The sequence below is a fragment of the Paramisgurnus dabryanus genome, chromosome 18 (assembly GCF_030506205.2).
Source record: "Paramisgurnus dabryanus chromosome 18, PD_genome_1.1, whole genome shotgun sequence".
NCBI classification, from domain to species: Eukaryota; Metazoa; Chordata; class Actinopteri; order Cypriniformes; family Cobitidae; genus Paramisgurnus; species Paramisgurnus dabryanus.
Window position 1 is genome coordinate 18,597,881 of NC_133354.1, and position 21,727 is coordinate 18,619,607.

Here is a 21,727-nt window from a genome sequence, read left to right on the forward strand (position 1 = left end):
GCTACGGCGCTACCATATTGGTATGCCCAAACATTCATCTAAATAAAATGTTATGCTTTAAATCTTTTAATTGATCTTGATAAGTAATTCACTGGTTATGCAATTACATGTTATTCAATATTTTTGTTCTTCCAGTAACTATAAATACTTTAACTATTTAAAAACAATTAGAATAGTGTTTTAAACTAATGTTAGATTCAACAATATAAAAACACTATATTTCTATGCAAACTGCCACGCTAGTAAAATGTTAATCAATTAAAAGACACACTTTCAAACCTATTCAAAGAAATAAGGCTGACTGCTTACGTTCTTAAAGTCATTAAACTTTATTTTCATGTATTTACACCTGTGCATTATGCAGCACGCTTCCCATAAATCCCTTATCCTGCCCAAGTAAAATATAAACAATTCAAATAATATCAAAAGTAACAAATTATTTACATACACATCCTAAAAACTAATCTTGTGCAAGTGATACGCTGTAAACTGGGTGAATTTAGATCATGATTTGAATGCAAGTTAATGATGCCCTATGTCGGATGGGCAAACCAATATGGCTGCGTGGAGACTTCCGGTGGCATCACATTCGGCTGTTACATTAGTGCTCTGTATGCAATCTAGTCATTTATATGGAGTGGGCTCATTGCATATGCTTGAAAAAAAAAGTGAAAATAATATATACAATATGAACTTATGGGAACACCTATAGATTTTTAAGATATTAAGCTAACATATATTAATTAACATATATTTATTTATTTATTTGATGCAAATTTTTTTGACATTATTTTGAAAATAATATTAACGATAATAATGGCATATAATGTGTTTTGCAGTTGATTGTGTATTCTCCTGCTTATTACTTTACATGGCTACTAAGAAACTAAGTAAATTGGTTCCCTGGCACAATGGTCACGTATACAGTTAAGCATTTATTATACAAAAACAGTTGCCAGAGAATGCAATGATTGACATATTTTTAACAACAAATGAGTCCAGATATTTATGCGAGAGCGACCAAGATCTAAACTCTAGTTTTTGTAGTCAGTATAAAAATCCCAGAAACGGCGACAAAAATATGGCAATTTTTTTTCTCTGCAACTGATCAATTTTGGCATGTTTGATCTGCAAGCAAAGCCAGAGGCTCGAATGAGAAAGATGAGCTCTCTTTCTCTCCCTTCAGCAGTGGTTTGGGCTACATTAGTGTACAGAGCTGCAGCACAAAAAAAACAAAAGCTGGAGGAGAGAACATGCTTGGTCATCTGATATTCTCATTCTTAGCTAACTTATAAAGCTTCTTGTTTTTCATCTGTTTTAAATGATTAAAGCACAGTTCACCCCCATGTCTTTTTAAATTTGTATGCTTTAATTTTTTCTGTGGAACACAAAATGTGTATCATACAATGAAATCTGACAACTCCAGAAAGGTCATAAAAGCACCAGAAATATGCTTAATATGTTCATGCTTTACAGTCTCAAACCCTCTCAAGGCAAATTTTAGTCATAATGTCATGCATCAGTATAGGGCAATATAGCGCATATGACGTCATGATGTTTGATTACAAGGTACATGAAAACCAATGACCATCACAGACATATGCACAATTTATTATAAAGGTAATTAAATAATCTGGGGAATATTTTGACCATTAACGAATTGTGGACTATACTGTAAATGTAGGCCTGTCACGATAGCTACTTTTCATAAGTCAGATAATTGCCCCAGAAATAATGGCGATTGTCGATAGTATTGTCTTTTTAAGACCATTTTATGTTACTGATTATATATGACAATAAAAGTGCATAATAGTGCAAGCACATCCTTTTTAAGAACACAACTTCGATTTTTAAGAAAAGTATGATGAAAAATATAAAATATTTATATGAAATTAGAATGTAAAAAAATATTCTAAATATTTAAAACATAAATAAATATTATACAATTTGCATTTAAATTTTAAACAGCTAATAGTCATTGTTTAGTGTAAATCCCATCTTTACAGGGTGTACTGCTTTAGACAGGTGTTTCTCTGATTATTTCTGTGATAATGCGCCGTTACGCGCAGTCAGGTTTATAATAGCTACACCTCAGATCTAAACACTAGGGGCTCTATCTTACACCCGGCGCAATGCAGCGCAATTTGGACGCAAGTGTCTTTTGCTTGTTTCCACCCAGCGCAATTATAATTTTCACGTTTAGCGCCAAATGGGCGTATCAAATGCATTTGCGCCCCCTTTTTTCGCCCATGGCCGTTCTGGTCTGAAAATGAGGTGTGTTCAGGTGCATTGTTGAGGCAACTAAAATAGACTACGCCATTGACCAACAAAAACCTGGTCTTAAGTCAATGGCGCAATATGTTTTTTGTTATTTAAATTTCGCATTAGTAATATGCGCCTATAAACAGGACGAAAACACGGGTTTGCTTATCACAAACATAATTGCGCAGCAGCACAAAAACGCTTTGAAATGTGAAAGATATATGGATTGAATGTAAAAGATCATTATTGAGTCTCTTGGACCTAAATGAGGACTAATTATGAGACGTTAGAAGCTGCAAAGAGCTGCTTCACCTGCAGCCTGGTAAGTAAATAAATGCTTTGCTTTAAACAAATGCATCTGTTTTTAAATGTTTTTTTTAAATGCTACCTCACGGATTTATTGTCTATGATGACTCTGTACCTGTGGATGTGGTGGGAGAAATATTTTTAAGTAATTCTTAAAAAAAACTGACGCTGTCCAAGTGCTGAAACGTGCGGAGAGCAGTTTGTAAATTCTTTATCTCCTGTTTGTTACAAATAAAGTATTTTTAGAGTACAAACCTTTTCTTACATACTTGTAAATTATTTTTTGATGATATTGGATAGCCATACATTTAAAGCAATTAAAAGCCTGCTTTTTACTTCCATGACTAAAAGAAAACGGGTTTTAAAGGTTTTAATAAAAAATAACAATTTCAATACAAGTGCAAAACAACACAATTATTTAACATTAATCTTAAACTGGGGATCTTCTCCCTTTGCTTAGTTTTTCAGTTTAAAAAGTCCATCATCTAAATAGGGATTAAACATAGCGCCAGCGCAACTGGCTTTTAAAGGGGATGAGAGCTGAGACTCTCATTGGTTTATTGCACGTTACGCCCAAAATACTACCATTACTCATTAGGAAAATATGTACAACCCTTTTCGACCCTGTGCTCGGCGCACAAACCATTTTTCCTGCTGTTAAATTAGCAAAAGTGGCATCGGACACACACATTTAGACCATGCGTTGTGCGCTTTAGACAATGCTCAGATTTTAAAATAGGGCCCTAGATGTTATGGTTATGTTTCAGATGACTTTTTATTTGTAAAGCTCTTTTCATTGCCTCTGTTTTTGAACAGAGTAAAGATGTCATCTTGTTTATGTTAATTTCCTCTCCTCAAGTCTCATTTACGTCGGAAATGCAGGTTGTAGCTTTGAATCTAACTCCAGTCGAATTTATTATTTCAAACTGTATGTATTTCACAGAAAAACACGAAATTTCAGTTCGAGTAATGCTCTCTTCGCCTGTCACTGTCCGCTCTGTGTATGTCTGTGAGTGTGTGTGTGCACGCGCACGCACATGTGGACCCTGAGCTGGGCGTGTCACTCTTTCGAAATCAGAAAGTAGACAGAAATGACAGAAACAAACACAATGGGTGCATCTCAATCAGCTCCCTTGTTCAGTTGTCAGGGTACCGATCGGAAGGCAGCCATTTTAAGGGCTGCTCAATTGCAATTTTTTCCAGAAAACATTTGTTCCCTAAAAATACCCATAAAAAAAAACAGTAAGCATCAATGCTCCCTACATAATGGTAAAATTACCTTCAGCTTTTACATCACTGAGCCAAGAACAGCCTCATCTTGGCAACTCCTTTAATCAGTATTTTAAAAAATTAAGTCAGAAAGATACATATATATCAATGATATATATATCAATGGGGACGTTTCACAACATTTAATAGTCACATCACTAGAGAATAAATAGTCAATGTAAAGTGAGCTAGGGTCTTTACTAGTGCCCGAGTATACCATACTGATTCACGACCTAGAAAGCTAGGGAACTGATTAAGACACACCTAATATATTATTTACATGTTTATAAATATTTTTTTCTCCTTGATTTATTTAGAAGATTGTAGATTTTATGTTAATATAAAAACGCTGAATTTAACCTGATCTCATAAGAATTTTTTTGTATTTTACAAAGTGACTGATTTATATGAATACGTAGAAAGGGAATAAAAAAAATATGATGAAAAAGCTTAAATAAGACCTCATCCCTAACCCTGCCCCTAAACCCAACGTCACTTAGGTAAAAGTAAGTCATACAAAAGAGATCATACAAATTATATGAATTAAACATCTCTTAAAAATTGCTTTTTTATTCTCTTCTCATGTTCTATGGAGAAGGCGATGACATCATAGTGGTTTAAAGCAACACGAGGGTGGGCATATAGTCATCAATTTTTGGAGAAACTATTTATGTGAAGTTGCAGTGTAAATAAAGTCTACTGTAGATTACTACTGTCCTGAGTACTAGCTAGTAATTAAGGTTACTCATTAGTAGCTAATAATTAACAAGATGGGTCGAACTCCCCCCACCCACACTGCAATTATAAATCTCCATTACACATCAGAGCCCACAGGGATGGAGTTTCTCTTCAATCTCGCTCTCGTCTTGACCTCAGCTTACTCTAGGGCCAAAAAACACTCTAATCTTTTGAAAAAAAAAAGAAAAAAGTGCTGCTCAGTTCATCTGGATAATATAAAGACCTGGCTACTGCCAGGGTCAAATTACTTTAGGTAGGCAGTGAGCCTGTTCTTCAGAGACACTTATAGAGTAATTCATCACTCTGCTTCAAAACCTACCGAGCGTAAAGTGACACAGTTTTTGGAAACTTGTTTGCATTTTTATGCTTGTTAGAGTATCACATCATTAACTTAGCAACACACAAACGAATTGGAATCAAATGAGTCATGTTAATAAAGAGCACAACTGAATGGAGCAGATAGCAGGGTTTAAGATGTGTTTTAAAAAATGCTTTTAGACACATATTTTAATGTAATTATTTTAACCTGACATGCTATATTAAAAACAGTTGTTACTTGAAAATGCTATTAATCTAAATTACAGCAAAAATTTAAATAGACAATTAGTATAATTATACTAATCTGAGTAAAGAACTAAAGGGCGTTCACATTATAACAATAACTATAAAAATATAGTTTTAAAAATTGTTTTATATATAAGAGAATAGCGGAGTTCACACCATAACTGTAACGCTAAAGATACAATGAACGATCACTTTCTGAGCAATTTTTTTCCAACTGATGAACGATAAACCATTCACAGCCAATCAAATCTATTTGTACTTCAAGTGCACGCGCATTTAAAATGACACATGGCACGGTGGAGAAGCTCATTGCTGAGGTCCATAACATAAAATGACCTCAGGTATCCAGCACTGATGCAGTTGCGATTAACTACGTAATGCTTTTTATTGACTATGCCAAAAGTAAGATATCAGATTACACAAATACTAAATTCACTGTTTAGAGTTATACAAACAAGGCGTGTTGAAGACATATACTGGTTATACCTGCTGTGTAAATGCAACCAAAACAGCATATTTACTCATTCAGTGGCATGTTAACAAGCGTTTTTTTTTTTTTTTAAGGAAATATGCAATATTAGTCGACGTGATTTAAGATAAATGATTTGCGCGAATATTGGGCCTCATGAGCAAATTAGAATAAAGTTATCGTTATTGTCCGGTGGTGTGGACACAAATTATCTTTATAGTAGAGCTATCAAATGATTAATCGTGATTAATCGCATCCAAAATAAAAAGTTTGTGCTCGGATAATATATGTGTTTGTACTGTGTGTAATTATTATGTATATATAAATACTCAAACATTCATCTATATCTATATCTATATCTATCTATCTATCTATCTATCTATCTATCTATCTATCTATCTATCTATCTATCTATCTATCTATCTATCTATCTATATATATATACATACATATATATATATATATATATATATATATATATATATATATATATATATATATATATATATATATATATATATATATATATATATATATATAAATGATAAATTTACATGTGTATATTTTATGTATTTAATTTAATTTATATATAAATAACTTTTTTATTTTATTTTCTATTTTTACAAGTATGTACATGTGTGTATAAAAATAATAATTACACACAGAACAAACACAAATTATGCCAACGCAGACTTTTATTTTGTATGTGATTAATCGTGATTGACAGCCCTACGTTATAGTTAAAGTTTAACATAGTAATGCATAGTAATTTAAAAATCATAATAAATAAACATACTGCATGGTACATTACGCATTACAACACGTGTGTTTACACCCATCAGATTACAAACTCAAATCCTAAAGTAACTCAAGCGAAAAACTATAGAGAAAATACGCTACAATATTACAAACGAATACGTAGGGCTGGGCGATTCGTCCCCATAAAAAAATCTGAGATTTTTTTATAAAAAACTCGATTTACGATTCGAATCGATTTTTTTTCCCCGACCCCATTTAAAACAAAATAATTGCAAACTGTATATATTTTTAAAATATATATTTATTATATTTAATTAAAATGCATCAACAAAAAATTGGGAAGGAATGAAGATTGGCGAATGCAAAATGTATGTCAGTGTTTCCCACAGATCTGAAATTTACTTGTGGTGGTAGCTGGTGAAAAGGGCAATCATTATAATCCACCGACAAAAAATGGTCTACTATACATGTGACACAGAACTAATAATGTGTGACACAACACAATACTTTGAATTATTGAACATTAATATTAATTTCACATTATAGTTCATTAATCTAACCACCCCAAACTTTCTTTGTCATGAACAAAGCTGACACTGTTTGTCAAAGCACCACGAAAAAACTTGATGTTTTTGCACTGATATATGAAGCAATTTGATGACCCCTTTTATCAAACTCAATTATATACAATACTATGTATACTATAGCCTATATAGACAGTGCAGGTCTATAGATTATAAATGTGACTGATGTTATAATGGTAATAATTTCTAGAGATAGGCACTTTTACTGCTTCTGCTTTCTATTTCTCTTTTGCCGATTAAAAAAGCTTAATCCACTCATTATTTCAGATTTAAAAGTTTACTTGCTGTCCTGATGACAGACTTTACATTACAGCTTAGCGTTTTTTTATATCCTGAGTCAGCTTTAGCTTTGCTCGTTCAGTGCAATGGGCTTGACATTAGCACTGCTTTTTGCTACAATCTCTGTGCAAACTTTTTAGATTTTAGAAAAGATATGGTCTATTAATAGTATAGATTAGATTATAAAAAAATGGATTAAAGAAAATGCAGCGCGTGGGCGCAACAAGAGCCAGTTGTCATCACCATAGAAACCGGAGGCACGCTGAAACTTCACTCGAGCTTTAGGTAGCGCTCACGGCAGTTCTCCGGTCGAATCGGGTTTTACACACAATATTAATCATACTTGGGACTCAAAGTTATAAACTAGGACCGACCCGGACCAGACTGACCATTTCTAATATAAACCCGGAACCGTACGGGTCCTCTCAGGGAAGAAAGACCTCTAATGGTAAAACTCTGCTCAAGTTCAGAAACATAAAGGATACAATGTGACACTGAGCTTGCTTCGCGTCGCACCCAATTCATTGAGAAACGAAGAGCACATGAACGGACACTCAACGGGAGAGACACAACGTGCTTGCACGCAAAATGAAGCCAACTTGGATGCTATAAACACATATGCACATAAGCATATGCGACCATTTTGGTCGCAGTGTAGTTCCCTGGCTGCTCAGTTACCTCAGTATGTGCTGCAGTTGATCCAGTTTGCCGCGCTGGATGATGAGTTTATGATGCGCTGGATAATGAGTTTATGACGCGTGCATCTTCACGGGCTCTCTCAACAAAACACGGGTCATCCAGTCGAGTTCAGAAAATACGGAAATTCGTAAAGTGATTTTTTTCCCTGGGCGGGTCCATTTTACCTGGGCGGAATGCCCAGTAGAGCCTATGTTTGGGAAACACTGTATGTACTGCTCTATACTGCAGAGGGGGAGAAAAAAAAATCTAAAAAAATCGATTTTTTTAAAATATGAATCGATTTGACCTGCCAACTCGATTTTAAAATCAAATCGATTTTTTTCCCAGCCCTACGAATACGCACAATGTTAAGAAATGATGTTTACAATTTTGACTTTTCACTGCCTACACGCATCTTCCAGATACGTTTATTCTACTCAAACAATATATCCTCTATAAATCCTCAGTAAAACTGTCAGATAAAATAACAATATACTCCAGCGAGCGGAGCTTTCGAATGAAGACATACATCTTTGTATGAGTTTCATGAACCAATCATTAGCAAACCACGCAATTAGGGAACTCTGCTTATCTTGCACACGTCTGTAATCACTAGAAGTAATTAAGATTGACAGGTCAGTTACGGTATCAAGCTGTCGTCTGTTATTGCGGCAGACGGGGAGGATCCTCTGTCTAAATTCGCTAGATAAATAAGTCTGACTGAAGTGTTTTTGCATTTCAAGCGGTGCCACGGTAGGCTACTCTTATAAAAATAATTGCAGTTTTAAAGCTGAGCCTGACTACGCCGCAATTCCGAGTACATGCTGATAAAAGAATGTGAAGTGTATAATAGATAGTGTAATGACAGTTATCAGGCGCTACAATGAGTCGCTTCGGCTGAAAGAAGACAAGAAATGTTTCAAACGGTACATTATTTGTATTTCAAGTACACACCCATAATAAAGCAGAATAGGATAAAGAAATAAAAGTGAGAAAATGCATAACTTTACACTTTTTATTTGATCAAGCCAAACAGCTAGAATGACAGCAGAGCTCTGGCTCTGTGCATTCTGGGTACGGTTTGTTACCGCACAACACAAGGACCAAAACAAACATGTGAGGGAGAGCATAAGAAGGTTACCTGCTGTTGGAATGGCCGTCAGAGGAGCTGCTCCTGGGGCTGGGCCAGTGGACAGGACAAAGGTGAGAAGACGGACATGAAGAACACACAGATAGCAGAGAATGAAAGGGGCACGAAAAACAACGGGGCAAAGAAATGGAAGAAAAGGAAGTGACCTTTTTTAGAGTCAATGAATCGTGGAAGCAAGGGTTAAGTATGAAAAAAAGGGACGAAATAAAAAAGGAAAATGGGAAAGGCCCCATACCTTGGCTCTTTAACGTCAGGTGCGCCAGACCTTGAGGGAAAGAAACAGGAAGAAAGGAAAAGGAAATAAGAGGGTCATAAAAAAAGGCACGGGCGGAAACGAAAAGCATTGTCACAACGTTTGACTGCAGTTTGTGACAGACATCCTGAGGCAAACATGGATGCCAAATTCAAAGGAAACCAAAAGAAAAATAAATAGGAAGGTAAAATAAACACACACTTTTCAGGGGAGGGCAATAAGAGGTGTTGGGAAGGTAAGAGAGGGGTGGGGGGAGAGGAAAAGGAGGGGAGGTGGGGTTGGGTGGGGAAGGAAAAAAGCATTTCAAATGGCACAAGCGCCACAAAGGCACTTGCTTACAAAAAATGCTTTTTCTCCAAATGGAGCACATATTTAGTGTTTGGCAGAGAGCAATCCTTAGATCATATGTTTTTATACTATAGCAGTAAGAACCATAAATGTTGCATTTGAAAGCCACAGTCTCATAAAACAGCAAAGAGAGATAGGAAAGCACTGAGGGTGTCTCATAAAAGCCAGCAGGGCCTGAGATCAATTCTCTAAAGCATACACAGCCTGCTGTAGGTAAGCTGTCCCAGACAGTCGATCGTCTTCCTAACAGACAGGCTTGAACGTTGATTTCAGCGCTGTAATAATATATGCCGCTTGACAGCTCAATACCAATCAATTACACACACCAAAGCGGGGGCCATTATCCGGCGGTTTGCGTTCTTGTAATCACAGCGCAGTTGCTGCCGTTTACCCCGACTAATGTGATACAGAGCCGCGATGAAATTCAAAAGACAATCAGAAATTGCCTAGCAAAACCATACTAGGGCCGACAAAGTCACGTGTATTTTCAGCAGCACTAAGCAGACCGGAGGTATTTGACCAACAGCTCATGCGTGAGATTGAAAACAAGATTGAAAAAAGCATCAGTGGGGAGCTCCGTAAAAACACACCATTTACACTTTTACGTCCTTATTTCATTTTACAGTGAACACGATTACCTTAAGGAATCGCGCCGGATTGTGTCAAATTAGCTGAATGTTCTCTAGTGAACTGAAGTGCGTTCCAGGCATATTTAATTTTAAAAGGAAAACGCTTCTGTAAATTTCAAAATGCCCCTCCGAGGAGCTACATGGCAAAAACAATTCTGTATTTAAAGAGACAGGTCTGAGCGCTCGTCGCCTATGCATTTCATTTCTGTGAAACAAAGGAAAACTGTGATTATAGAGAGACGAGTTACGACAGCATTGTTCCGGTGTGATCCCCTGACAATTACGGCGGTAACGTCATTGGCCTTGCCAGCGCTGCACTCTATTAGGGAGATATCACGGCTGTAGAATAGATCAGTGTAACAGGAAGTTACAAGTCATTGTGTAGCCAAAAATCACAAATGAAAGATAAAACACTGAGAGCTGAAAAAGAGCAAGAAATGTGAAATCGCAGGGGAACAGTAAACAATGATAAACAGAGACAAAATCTAAGGAAATCACAATGCAAGACAGGTACAAAAGCTTTTAAACAATTAACCGCTTCTGAATGTGAAAATTGCATTGGCTCATTATCAAACTGTTATAATAATAAATCAGCACTTTCTACTCAAAAAAAAAACTATTCATCTACAGTACCTACAGTATCTGTGGCCAGATCCAGTAGTTATTCGGTCCGGTGAGGTGACACCTCCTATTATGTTGCCCATCCGCTAAGAGCACTACCACCTTCGAGGCCAATCCATCATTTATGTCTCTCTCACACTTTTAGACATATAAAGTATCTTTATTTATATATAAACTTCCCCAGCATCCATTTTAGCATTTTTTTCCACTTGAAAATGGACCTTATCCATTCTAATTTCACCCACACAAAGCGCCTCTCCCTTGATTCTGCCTGTCACTAGTCAACTGTCACATCTGTTTCACATAACAGTTCATGCCACAGCGACTTCTCAAATTCGAAAAATGAAGATAAAATTAGCTACAAACTGGGAAGTAATGGAGTAAATCGGAACCCCCAACTGCATCGGCAGATAGCGAGGGAGCGCGCGAGCACCCGAGAATTAAAGAGCAACACACCTTGTTAACAAACGCTTAAACAACGGTCGGCACGGAGAAGAAGGTTGTGGAGCTGCTCTGCTGTGAAATGGAGGCATTTACACTGTGTTTACAATCATATTTCTTGCTCAACAGCCTTAACTAAGAGGAACAAGCGCACAGCCAGAAATAATCATTAAATATTAATTGATTTCTGTCTTATACTTCTATTGCGTTTTAATGCTGCATTGCATTAAGGAATTTTTGCATTAAGCAGTTTCAGTCGTGTCCAATGAGCAGACAAGCGTTAATTTTTCTTTCACTCTTCAATTTGTGAGGGAGACGATCTATTCAGCTCATTTAAACTGAGAGATAGAACGACAGACGGTAATGGCTCAGTAAGAAGTGTCACTTTGCTCATTTCAATATGAAATAGGTAAAATGTGAGCACTGAGCGGATCAAGAGACGGAGCAAGCTTAGCCCCGAGCTCCTGGTGTTTCGAAAAGAACGTACGCTGCATGTAAACATTGTTTTTTTTTGTGGAGAATGCTAATGCACAACATCATTTGCACGCTGCTGTCTGACGTAGAGAGGCCTGCTGCGGACGTCTGCATTGAAATGCGGTGGCCCATCTGCGTTGGCATAGCAACAGGCTCCTGTGTCTCCCTTAGTATGACGTTACCCGCGCAACTAACACACTCCCTTCCGCCTGCTTCTCTTTCACAGTTCTGTTTTTTTCTATGCCGTTATCACCGCCGTTCACTTCCACCTGGCCATTGTGTTCCCACAGCACCATTGCTGCCTGCTATAATCTCAATGAAAGTTTGTTGAAGTGTTTTTCTTGTTCAAATAAAATGAGTCAATGGCCCTTGCATAAAAATCTGTACCTCACAAAGTGTTTTCTGGAAGAGAGGAGATATATTTTAAGTGGCGAGTGAGCGCTGAACCACATGCTGGAATAATAGCTACATAATCGTGTATGTAAGGCAATCAAAACGTCACATGTTACAATTACAATCAATGTTTCGGCTTATAAAAAGGATATTTTGCAAAATGCATAGAAGGACTTTGTAAATATAAAAACTAGATGTGGTTTTATAACGTTCATGTGATCAGAAAGAGTAATTACAGGATCTGCTAACACACACATACACACATTCTAGTCTATGACTACAGTATGTTGCTGTGGAAACCACCATCAAATTTTTCCTCAAAATCAATTAGAAGTATGCGTGACAAAATTATGATGCCTGCTTACTGACTCCAGGCAGTGTGGCAGAACACAGCATTATCTCTAATACTAGGCTGTGTGTGGGGGGAGGTTATATTTGACATATATTGAGATATATCTTATATATTTATTCCATGATATTATTCACATTGAAGGGATATTTTGCAAGAAATTGAAAATTCTCTCATAATTTACTCACCCATCATGCCATCCCAGACATTTATGATTTCCGTTCATCAGTTGAACAGAAGCTATTAAAATGCCATCATGTTATCTTCTTATATAAGACCCAAAATAGCGAAGCTTCAAAAAGCAAAAAACCATGCATCATAAAGGTAATCCAAATGACTCTATTGGGTAAGTAGGACTTTTGATCACTAAACAAGCTCAAATTAATCATATTTTCACTTATGGTTTCACTTCACATTTTTTTCTTGTAAGATTAGATTCGATATAATTGTTGAGCGCTCTTGCTCACGTTATTCATGTGCATTTCTTACATGCTACAGTAGTTACACTCATTTAAAGGGATAGTTTGGCCAAAAATGATATTAAACCCAAGATTTACTCACCCCCAAGTGGTCCGAGTTGCATATGTCCATCGTTTTTCAGACAAACACATTTTCGGATATTTTAGAAAATGTTTTAGATATTTCAGTTGATTAAATGTAATGTTACGGGGTCCACGACCTTCAAGTCCAAAAAAAGTGCGTCCATCTTTCACAAAATAAATCCAAACGGCTCCAGGATGATAAACAAAGGTCTTCTGAGGGTAATCCGTGTGGTGTTGTTGTAGAAATATCCATATTTAAAACTTTATTAACGAAAATAAATACCTTCCGGTAGCGCCGCCATCTTAGTCGCGTCTGCGTTCAGGATGAGAGCTTACACAGCCTACGGAGGCTACTCTGCTGCTGCTCTGTGCCCCCGCCCTCCGAATTTGTCATACGTCACTAAGAAAAGTGCGTACACTACGCTAATACTCTCTCCTGAATACAGAGGAGTCTAAGATGGCGGCGCTACCGGAAGGTAGTTATTTACGTTAATAAAGTTTTAAATATGGATATTTCTACAACAACACCACGCGGATTACCCTCAGAAGACCTTTGTTTATCATCCTGGAGCCGTTTGGATTTATTTTGTGAAAGATGGACGCACTTTTTTTGTACTTGAAGGTCGTGGACTATGGGTGGACCCCGTAACATTACATTTAATCAACTGAAAGTTCTAACACATTTTCTAAAATATTCGAAAATGTGTTTGTCTGAAAAACGATGGACATATGCAACCCGGACAGCTTGGGGGTGAGTAAATCATGGGTTTAATATAATTTTTTTGCCGAACTATCCCTTTAAGATAATGTAATTAATAGTGGGATATAATCAGTTTTTAAAAATTTTCCGCCATCTATCATTGTTCGCCAGAGGTTCTAATACATCTGCTTTAGTTTGTGTTTATTAACCCTTTAGTTCCACTTCATCACGCGGCTATTCCCGTTAGAGGTATCTGTTAAAAACATTTGATTCATTGATAATCTAGTATGTGTTCATTTTCTGTCATAGTTTCTTAAAAATTAAGTTTTATTTGAGTGTTTTAAATCTAAATATTTAAATTTTCATCATGAGGCGAAAGCCCCATCCCTTTGATTGCCACACACCCCAGCCCCGCCCACCTCAACTAACACATTGGGTGCTTCTCAATATGCTCCCTCGTCTCCTCGCTCTTACGTCCTACATCCTACGACCCGGAAACTGATCAAGCTCCGCCATCATGTAAGACATCTCAATTCTTTAATTGCACGGCGAGGAGGCGAGGAACGAGGAGGCTTTCTGAGGAGTCATGAGCGAGGATCCACAAGTGTATCCTATGCGGAAGTGTTTTATCAACTAAACCTGACGCACGTATAAATCTCCTCCCCCTTCACATCGTCACGTCATTAAACACACAAAAATCTTGCTATTAATCATTAAATTATTGTAAATGTAGACTCATTTCAGACAGTATATTTAACATTTATGTATAAACCACCGATCTATATAAATGATCAGTGGTAACGACATATATATTAATTTTACAGCACTTTTAAGAATGTCTTTATTTTAATAAGGATATGAACTATAACTCAAGTATGTATTTAACTTTATTTTATTAAATATTTGGGGTTTAATGCACTTGATTATTTGATAACAGATAATAAACGTTATAAAGAGAGTTAGGAAAGAGGATATCATTTCACTTAATACTTCGTCTCCGTCTCCTCCGTCCTCGAAAGGAAGCAAGGAAAGGAAACGAGGAGGCACAAATAAGAATTGAGAAGCACCCATTTTCTGTGGGAAACCCTGATTGGTAGGGATGCACCGATAGGATTTTTTGGGCCGATACCGATTTAAACAGACAACTTCTGGCCGATACCGATGCCGATACCGATATTAAACACTTGTATACAATACTATACAGTTGGTCTATTTGCTAGTTTATTTCTGCATCAAATTATTTTTACTGAACATGGATTGGATCTAATTAACATTCAACTGACCAACATAATAAGAGAGACACAAATTAAGCTAAAACAAACATAATAAGACAGCATGACAACCTTCAAAGGTGGTTTTTGCTGTTCAGCATTTATTTTATTAACAACATTAACTCGTTTTTTTACATATAATGGGTTTCTTTATGCAGTTAATTAATAGGCCGATACCGATTGTTTTCCTCGTGCTATTGCCGATATGCCGATGGTTTCAAATTCATCAAAAATCGGCCGATAAATATCGGCGGCCGATACATCGGTGCATCACTACTGATTGGTATTTTAAAATGTAACCGCCTTTCACTACAAAACCCTCTAAATCAAGGGTGGGCAACTCCTGGTCCTGAGGGCCAGTGTCCCTGCAGGGTTAAGCTCCAACCCTAATCAAACACAGCTGAAAAATTGAATTGAAGTCTTCAGGACTGTTTGAAAATGACATTCAGGTGTGTTTGATTAAGGTTGAAGCTAAACTCTGCAGGACCGTGGCCCTCGATGCCCACCCCTGCTCTAAATGCATGCAAGCTTTTTGGCAAAAACATCCACTTCTAAAACAAGACATAGTAAACTGTCTAGAAACTAAAGATCCAACCAAAAACATTGCAAATGATGAAAGTCAAAATATAAAAATGAAGAAATTGAACAACACATTAGGCAGTACCTCCAGAAAAACGCAGTTATGCGATTGCATGATTCAATGCATAATCAGCCAAAGTCCACATATATATGCGAGGGACGCATTTGTTAAATATGCTGCACTTTCGCAGCATAAATTGCAGATTTATGCTCGAAAAAAATGCTTGTATGATTTCATAATCCCTGCATTTTTGTAGCAAAAAGTAATATATATATCTTAGCAGAAATTTGAAAAATGTTGCATTTACTTCACACATGCGCAGCAATGTCCCCTGTTGTCATGGAAATGTTAGGAAGTGACGTAATTACGTGATGTGAACATCAATGAAAAGCTGCAAACAGTTTTTGCAAGTTCACGCAATTTCATCACATAAAATTGCATAAATATCCCGCATATTCCATCGCATTTTTTAAGAAAACCTGTCGCAAGATCAAGGATTTTTTTCCCACAATAATCACAAAAAGGACTGATTAGGGGGTGATGCCACTGCCACATTCTGTCAGGATCCTGTCGGCCACATATGTGTTCATATTGTTTTTAGGGACAGGGTCCTGACAGCCCCATATCCTTGTCTTGTGTTTGTGTGTAGAGTTACGTGGCCTGTGTTGTGTTACATGTATGTGTGCCTCATCCTCTCCTGTCTCTAGTCTTGACCCCACCCCCTTGTTTCCTTGTTAATTATTCATTATTAGTTTATGCCCTTCACCTGTCTGTCCTCGCTCTCTAGTTTAGTTCTCCCCTGTTTAATGCCATTTTGTCTGCTGTCTTGTGCTGGATCATTGCGTATCATCAGATACCATCGTGTGTGCTTTGTCTTGCCCTGTTATGTTTATTATTTGGATTATTGTTATTGTTTGCCCCCTGCAAGGGTATTTTATGTTATAAATAAAAGTCTTTTGTTAAGAGCTGTCTGCAACTGGGTTCTGTCCTGACATTTGGGTTGCATTCAGGTCCAAGTACGTACAAGGGACCCAAGTTTGAATGTGATCCACCATCGTTTCCCGTGTTCATCCAATTCATCTTTTGTGCACTTAGAGGACATTAAGGGATTAAGGGGATTTAAAGCAAAGGTATTTGATTAACATATAATACGTGCTGAGAGCATTTGGTTAATATTATTATCTCATTTTTCACGGAGGTGGAATTTAGTGGCTTTTGCATCTGAGCTCCTCAAATATTAACCCACTGGAATCGATCGATTTTTTAGCTTTGCTATGTTGACCCCCAAATAAGAAGATAAGTTGATGGCATTTTATATAAAATTATTTGTGCTTATCTGAAGAAAGGAAGTCATACACATCTGGCACAATGGGGAATAAATATAATGCATATTTCGGTGAACTATTCCTTTAAAACTAAAATCTATATTGTTCAGTGGCGGCCCGTTCTTCCGAGGGGCGCAAATTCAAAATATGTGTTCGGTGTATCGTGTGTTGCTCGTGTTTTCAAAATATGTGTTTGTTGAGTCGTGTGAACCATGTGCATCAGGTGTTTTGACAAAATAAGTGCCTGCTGCACATGCCTCAAAACCGTTTTTGATAAAAGAGACGTTCACAAAATACACCCAAGACACTCCCTTAACAGTAAACTCTGATTACGTATGAGATTATGTGAGTAACTGGCAAACGCAAGTGTCTCTTTTATCATAAACCCTTTAGACGCGTCTGCAGCAGGCACTTATTTTGACAAGACACGTGATGCACATAGGTTCACTCGACGCGCCAAACACATATTTTGAAATTACGAACCACACACATGATGGGCTACATACATCGAACTTCACATCGAGCGCCCTCGAAAAAAGAAGTCTCTGGCCGCCACTGATATTGTCAGGTGTTATATATGACATAAAATTACATATTTTTAACCAAAACAGTATATGCTGTAGCATTAGCTGAACACAAAATAGAAGTCTTTTTCTATCCAATCCAAACTTATATACACACATAATTGTGCGATGTCCAATGTGGATTTATGTGAAACTTGAAGTTTTTGAAAGGTCAATACATGACAGGTTTGGATATACACTAAGCAGCTGAAGATAAAGATTGTAAAATCAGTAAATCGCTAAAAATTCACAGCAACTGTCAGCGGCCCTTAAGCTGCTAGTGGCAACCAGCTTTGCTTTGCAAATGTTCACTGTATAAAATTCTGAGCCACAACCACATCTCTATCTAGTGCATATCAAAACCGATCTTCTCTGATTAACTCCTGCACAGCACTGAATGAGAAACCTCTGAATATACAGAGAAGGGATTAGACTGCTCTCCTCTAAGACTCCTGGAGTTTTGCCTTCAGGAAGAGGATTATTTCAAGGTCATTGAGGTACGGTGGGGAACGTGTATGACAGTTTCAGCGGTGTCCTTCTAATGTTCCCATATGCCTCTGCTCTCACAGGACGCCACCGGTCATGATAACTGCGGTCAGTCTTGCCCTATGCTGCCTAACATCAGCACTAAATACATCCAAACTTAACTTTAAATAGAGTTTTGGATTACGCTCCCTTGCTTGAGATTAACACAGATGCCTGTGATCGCGAGTGGCATAGAAGCTTTTCTACCAAAGATGGAAACAGAGGTATGATCTGCCTGAAAACATCCCAAAGCCCATGTTATACAACACAAAGCAGACAGCTGTTCAACTGAGTCAGCTCAACATCTTAACACACATGCTATCAAATCACATAACTGCAATGCAAAGTAACTTAAGTCTAATGCTGCAGTCACACTAGATGCAGACCGGAAACAGAAGCGCATGCTGTAATTTTGCATTGTGGTATGTTCCAATGGGTGTTGAATGCTTTATTCTGATTGGTTGAGAAATCGTCTACTGGTATGCATTATTTTTTAATGATCCTACACCTAACCTGTCAAATGTCTTTAACCACCAGAGCATTGTCTGTGGTCTAAAGCCCGATTTATAGTCGTGCGTAAGTTAGGTACGCCGTAGGTACGGCCTAGGCTATCCGTGGCCTGTGCGTAGCCTGACGTGCACCTCGCAAAAATTTTAACAGCGCGTCAGATCTACGCGGACCGCAAGCGCTGTGATTGGTCCACCAGAACCCCTCCCGTCAGGTAAAAAAACTGCGTCTTAGGTATTTCCGTTTGTGACGGTGAAAACAAAGATGAGCCAAGTTGAGGAGTGATTTAACTCAAACTGCATCAAAAGTCGCTGTTTATTTACTTCCATCATTGCTGGTCTTCTCAAATTATACACAACAAGTTGTTGTTTCTTCTTCGTTTGTGGGTTAACTTGCTAAGCTACTTCTTCTTTGACGTTCGCGCTGCTACTGTGTGTTTGCACATCAACGTGGACGACGGCGCAAAAGTATAAATGAAAACCGAAGCGGAACCTTCGCCGTCGTGGCTACGCCGTAGGACCTACGCACACCTATAAGGAGCCTATAATTTAGCGGATTAATTGACTCTGGTCCTTTGAATTTTTTTCCAATAAAATATTTTGTGTAACAAAATACATTTTTAGTGATAGACCAATATATTAAAGTCCCTGATATATTGCATGGTTTTTTCATGCATGAAGCAAAGTCTTATTCGAAGAGTACAGTGAGGTGTCAGATCCATAGTACATCAGTCTTTTTTTCTGTATTTTTCAAGAACTTAAAAGAATATATTCATAATTATACCATGGGATGTTAAATGCTTTATTCTGACTGGTTGAGAAATATTCTATGGTATGCATTATCTTTTGATAAACACACATCAAAGTGGTCAAATGTCTTAAGATAACCACCAGAGCAATGTCTTAGCAATGTCTATGGTATAAGCAGAATAATAGACTCCAGTCCTTTGAATTATTTGAAAATAATGTACACCCACTGCTTCATGTCGTACCCGAGGGGCAACCTTCCAATCTCTCATAACTACAGAAGTGACTTAAACTACAATTCATCAATTGGCCGCTAGAGGCAGGCTCCAAAAGGTAGTCAATTCCCATAGATCTCCGTGTTAAAATGCCCAACTTTACAGTAGAAAATAATATGTTTACAGCCTGGTACAAAAAGCGTTTTGGTCTGCATAGCTAATTTTTCCCTTCATGACAACTATGAGGGGGGTGAATTTTTTGTAACTCATCCGTTTAAATTATGTTAAGCCTTAAACTTCTGCATAATTAAGGGCGTGGCCATCTTAAGTGAGGTGTGAACTGCCACTGCTGTTACCAGAGTGGAGCTACAGTAGGTGGGCTTGGTTTGAGCAACCAGCAACCTCAGCTTCAACCATGCCCCGCCTCTTTACCCATTTTCGGTTATCAGCGACTGATTCGCGGTGACGCACCACCAAGATGGCAACGGCAGGCAATGCCTACTTTAAGCAACCAGCAACCTCTTTTTTTTTCTGGTGGGCACGGGGGAGGATATTTTGGGAGGTGGTGGTGGGCGCGCAGCGGTGGGTGGCCGTGGACTTCCATGGTAGGAATAAAAAAGAAATATGATGGAACTTCTTACAATCATTTAACAAAATATTTTCTTAGTCATTTATCCAAATACTTACAAAATAATTTTTTTCCTGCTATGGAGGTCTATGGTCGCTTGCTGCTGTGCGTTTGCCATCATTTCTCGGGGTATCTTCTTTTGTGTTCGTCAGGGGAGGGGGATGCGTGCGGGTTTGGAGCGGCATGGGGATGGGTGGATGGTGGCAGGGTTTTTCATTTTGAAGTGAACTATCTTTAACTCAAGTCACTTTTACTCCTGTTTTATTCTTTTTAACATTTTAAACTGTTTTTATTAAAATCACATTTATTTTCTTTAATTGTTATTTTAAATTCTCATGTATCTTTGTTTTTATTGTGATTTTATCGTGTATCTCTTATTTTTACATTTTCTTTTTTATATATTGTTTTCTCATTTCTGTGTAAAGCACTTTGAATGACCTCTGTGTATGAAATGCTATACAAATAAACTTGCCTTGCCTTGCCTTGCCTTGAGCTTCAAAAACGATCTTCACAAGCCAATGGGTGATGTCACGAACACTATGTCCATATTATTTTACAGTCTATGGTCGCATTACCACCTTGGGTGTGCATTATTTTTCTGAATAATTCAACAGCCTGTCGTCAGATATTACTCACATATTCTGCACAATAAGTGTTTATTTAGTTTCACCAATTTTCTCTTTGTTTTCCCTTTATTACAATTATGTTTGCGTTATATCAGCCACAAAACCGCCACATTGATTTTTTGATATCAGTATCGGCCATTAAAAAACCATTATCAGTCGACCACTAGAAATTTTGCAGGCAGAAAGTCTAGTGTGACCGCAGCACAAATGAATAAAGTCTCTCAAGACCCCCATTTTATTTAAGACCTAGTATCAGTCGACAAGCTGTCTAATTTTGGAAATGTATAGCATTGCACATTCTAAACATATTTGTAAATACATCAGACTAATATAAATTCTATTTAATCTAAAAATCATGTCTGCTATCAACCTTTATCTTCAGCTGATAAACCTGCCCATTCACAAACATTCACGATTTCTTTATCTGAGAATTAAAATGTCACACCACAATAAAAGTTCCCTTAAATGAGTGTCATCATTGTTTTAATGCATTCTTCACTGGAAACAAAGTGTTTAATCCAATAAAGGCACAAGCATTTCTTTAGAAGGCACATCACTGTCCAATTCTTGCCATTTGATGTTAGCATAGTGTCGTGTATAACGGCTTCACAGGGGAAATAGAGAAGGAATAAAAGCCTATGCTGAAGCACATGTTTTAAAGGAAGGCCTGTATCATCCACAAGTGTTCATGTGGCCTGTCTGATAACCTCCCTCTGTTCAGCTCACCATAAAATTAACAATAAAGAGACTGCCAGTGCCAGTGATCACAGGCCTTCAATAATGTCGCAGAAAGACAATGCTGAGAGCACATTTTAAAAAGACATAGTTCACCCAAAAATAAAATACTGCTGTTAATATTTTCTCGCCCTCATGTTATGCTTTTTTATTGTTGCTGAACCTAAAAGTGAGTTTTTCTGAGGCTCAGTTCCAAAT

General features: G+C 37.4%; 1 protein-coding gene across 9 annotated transcripts in view; it reads right to left on the reverse strand.

The window, feature by feature from the left end:
* The window catches only part of nrxn2a (neurexin 2a), a 467,328-nt gene that overhangs the window by 352,221 nt on the left and 93,380 nt on the right, over positions 1–21,727 (reverse strand). For 7 of the 9 annotated variants that reach the window (XM_065287129.2, XM_065287128.1, XM_065287124.2 and 4 more), the window contains exons 4-5: positions 9,294–9,323; positions 9,050–9,088 (exon numbers count right to left, since the gene is read on the reverse strand). The exons of the other annotated variants lie outside the window; for them this stretch is intronic. In XM_065287129.2, the coding sequence (XP_065143201.1) occupies positions 9,050–9,088; positions 9,294–9,323 (69 nt within the window). The remainder of the gene's footprint in view (positions 1–9,049; positions 9,089–9,293; positions 9,324–21,727) is intronic. 9 annotated transcript variants of the gene reach the window in all.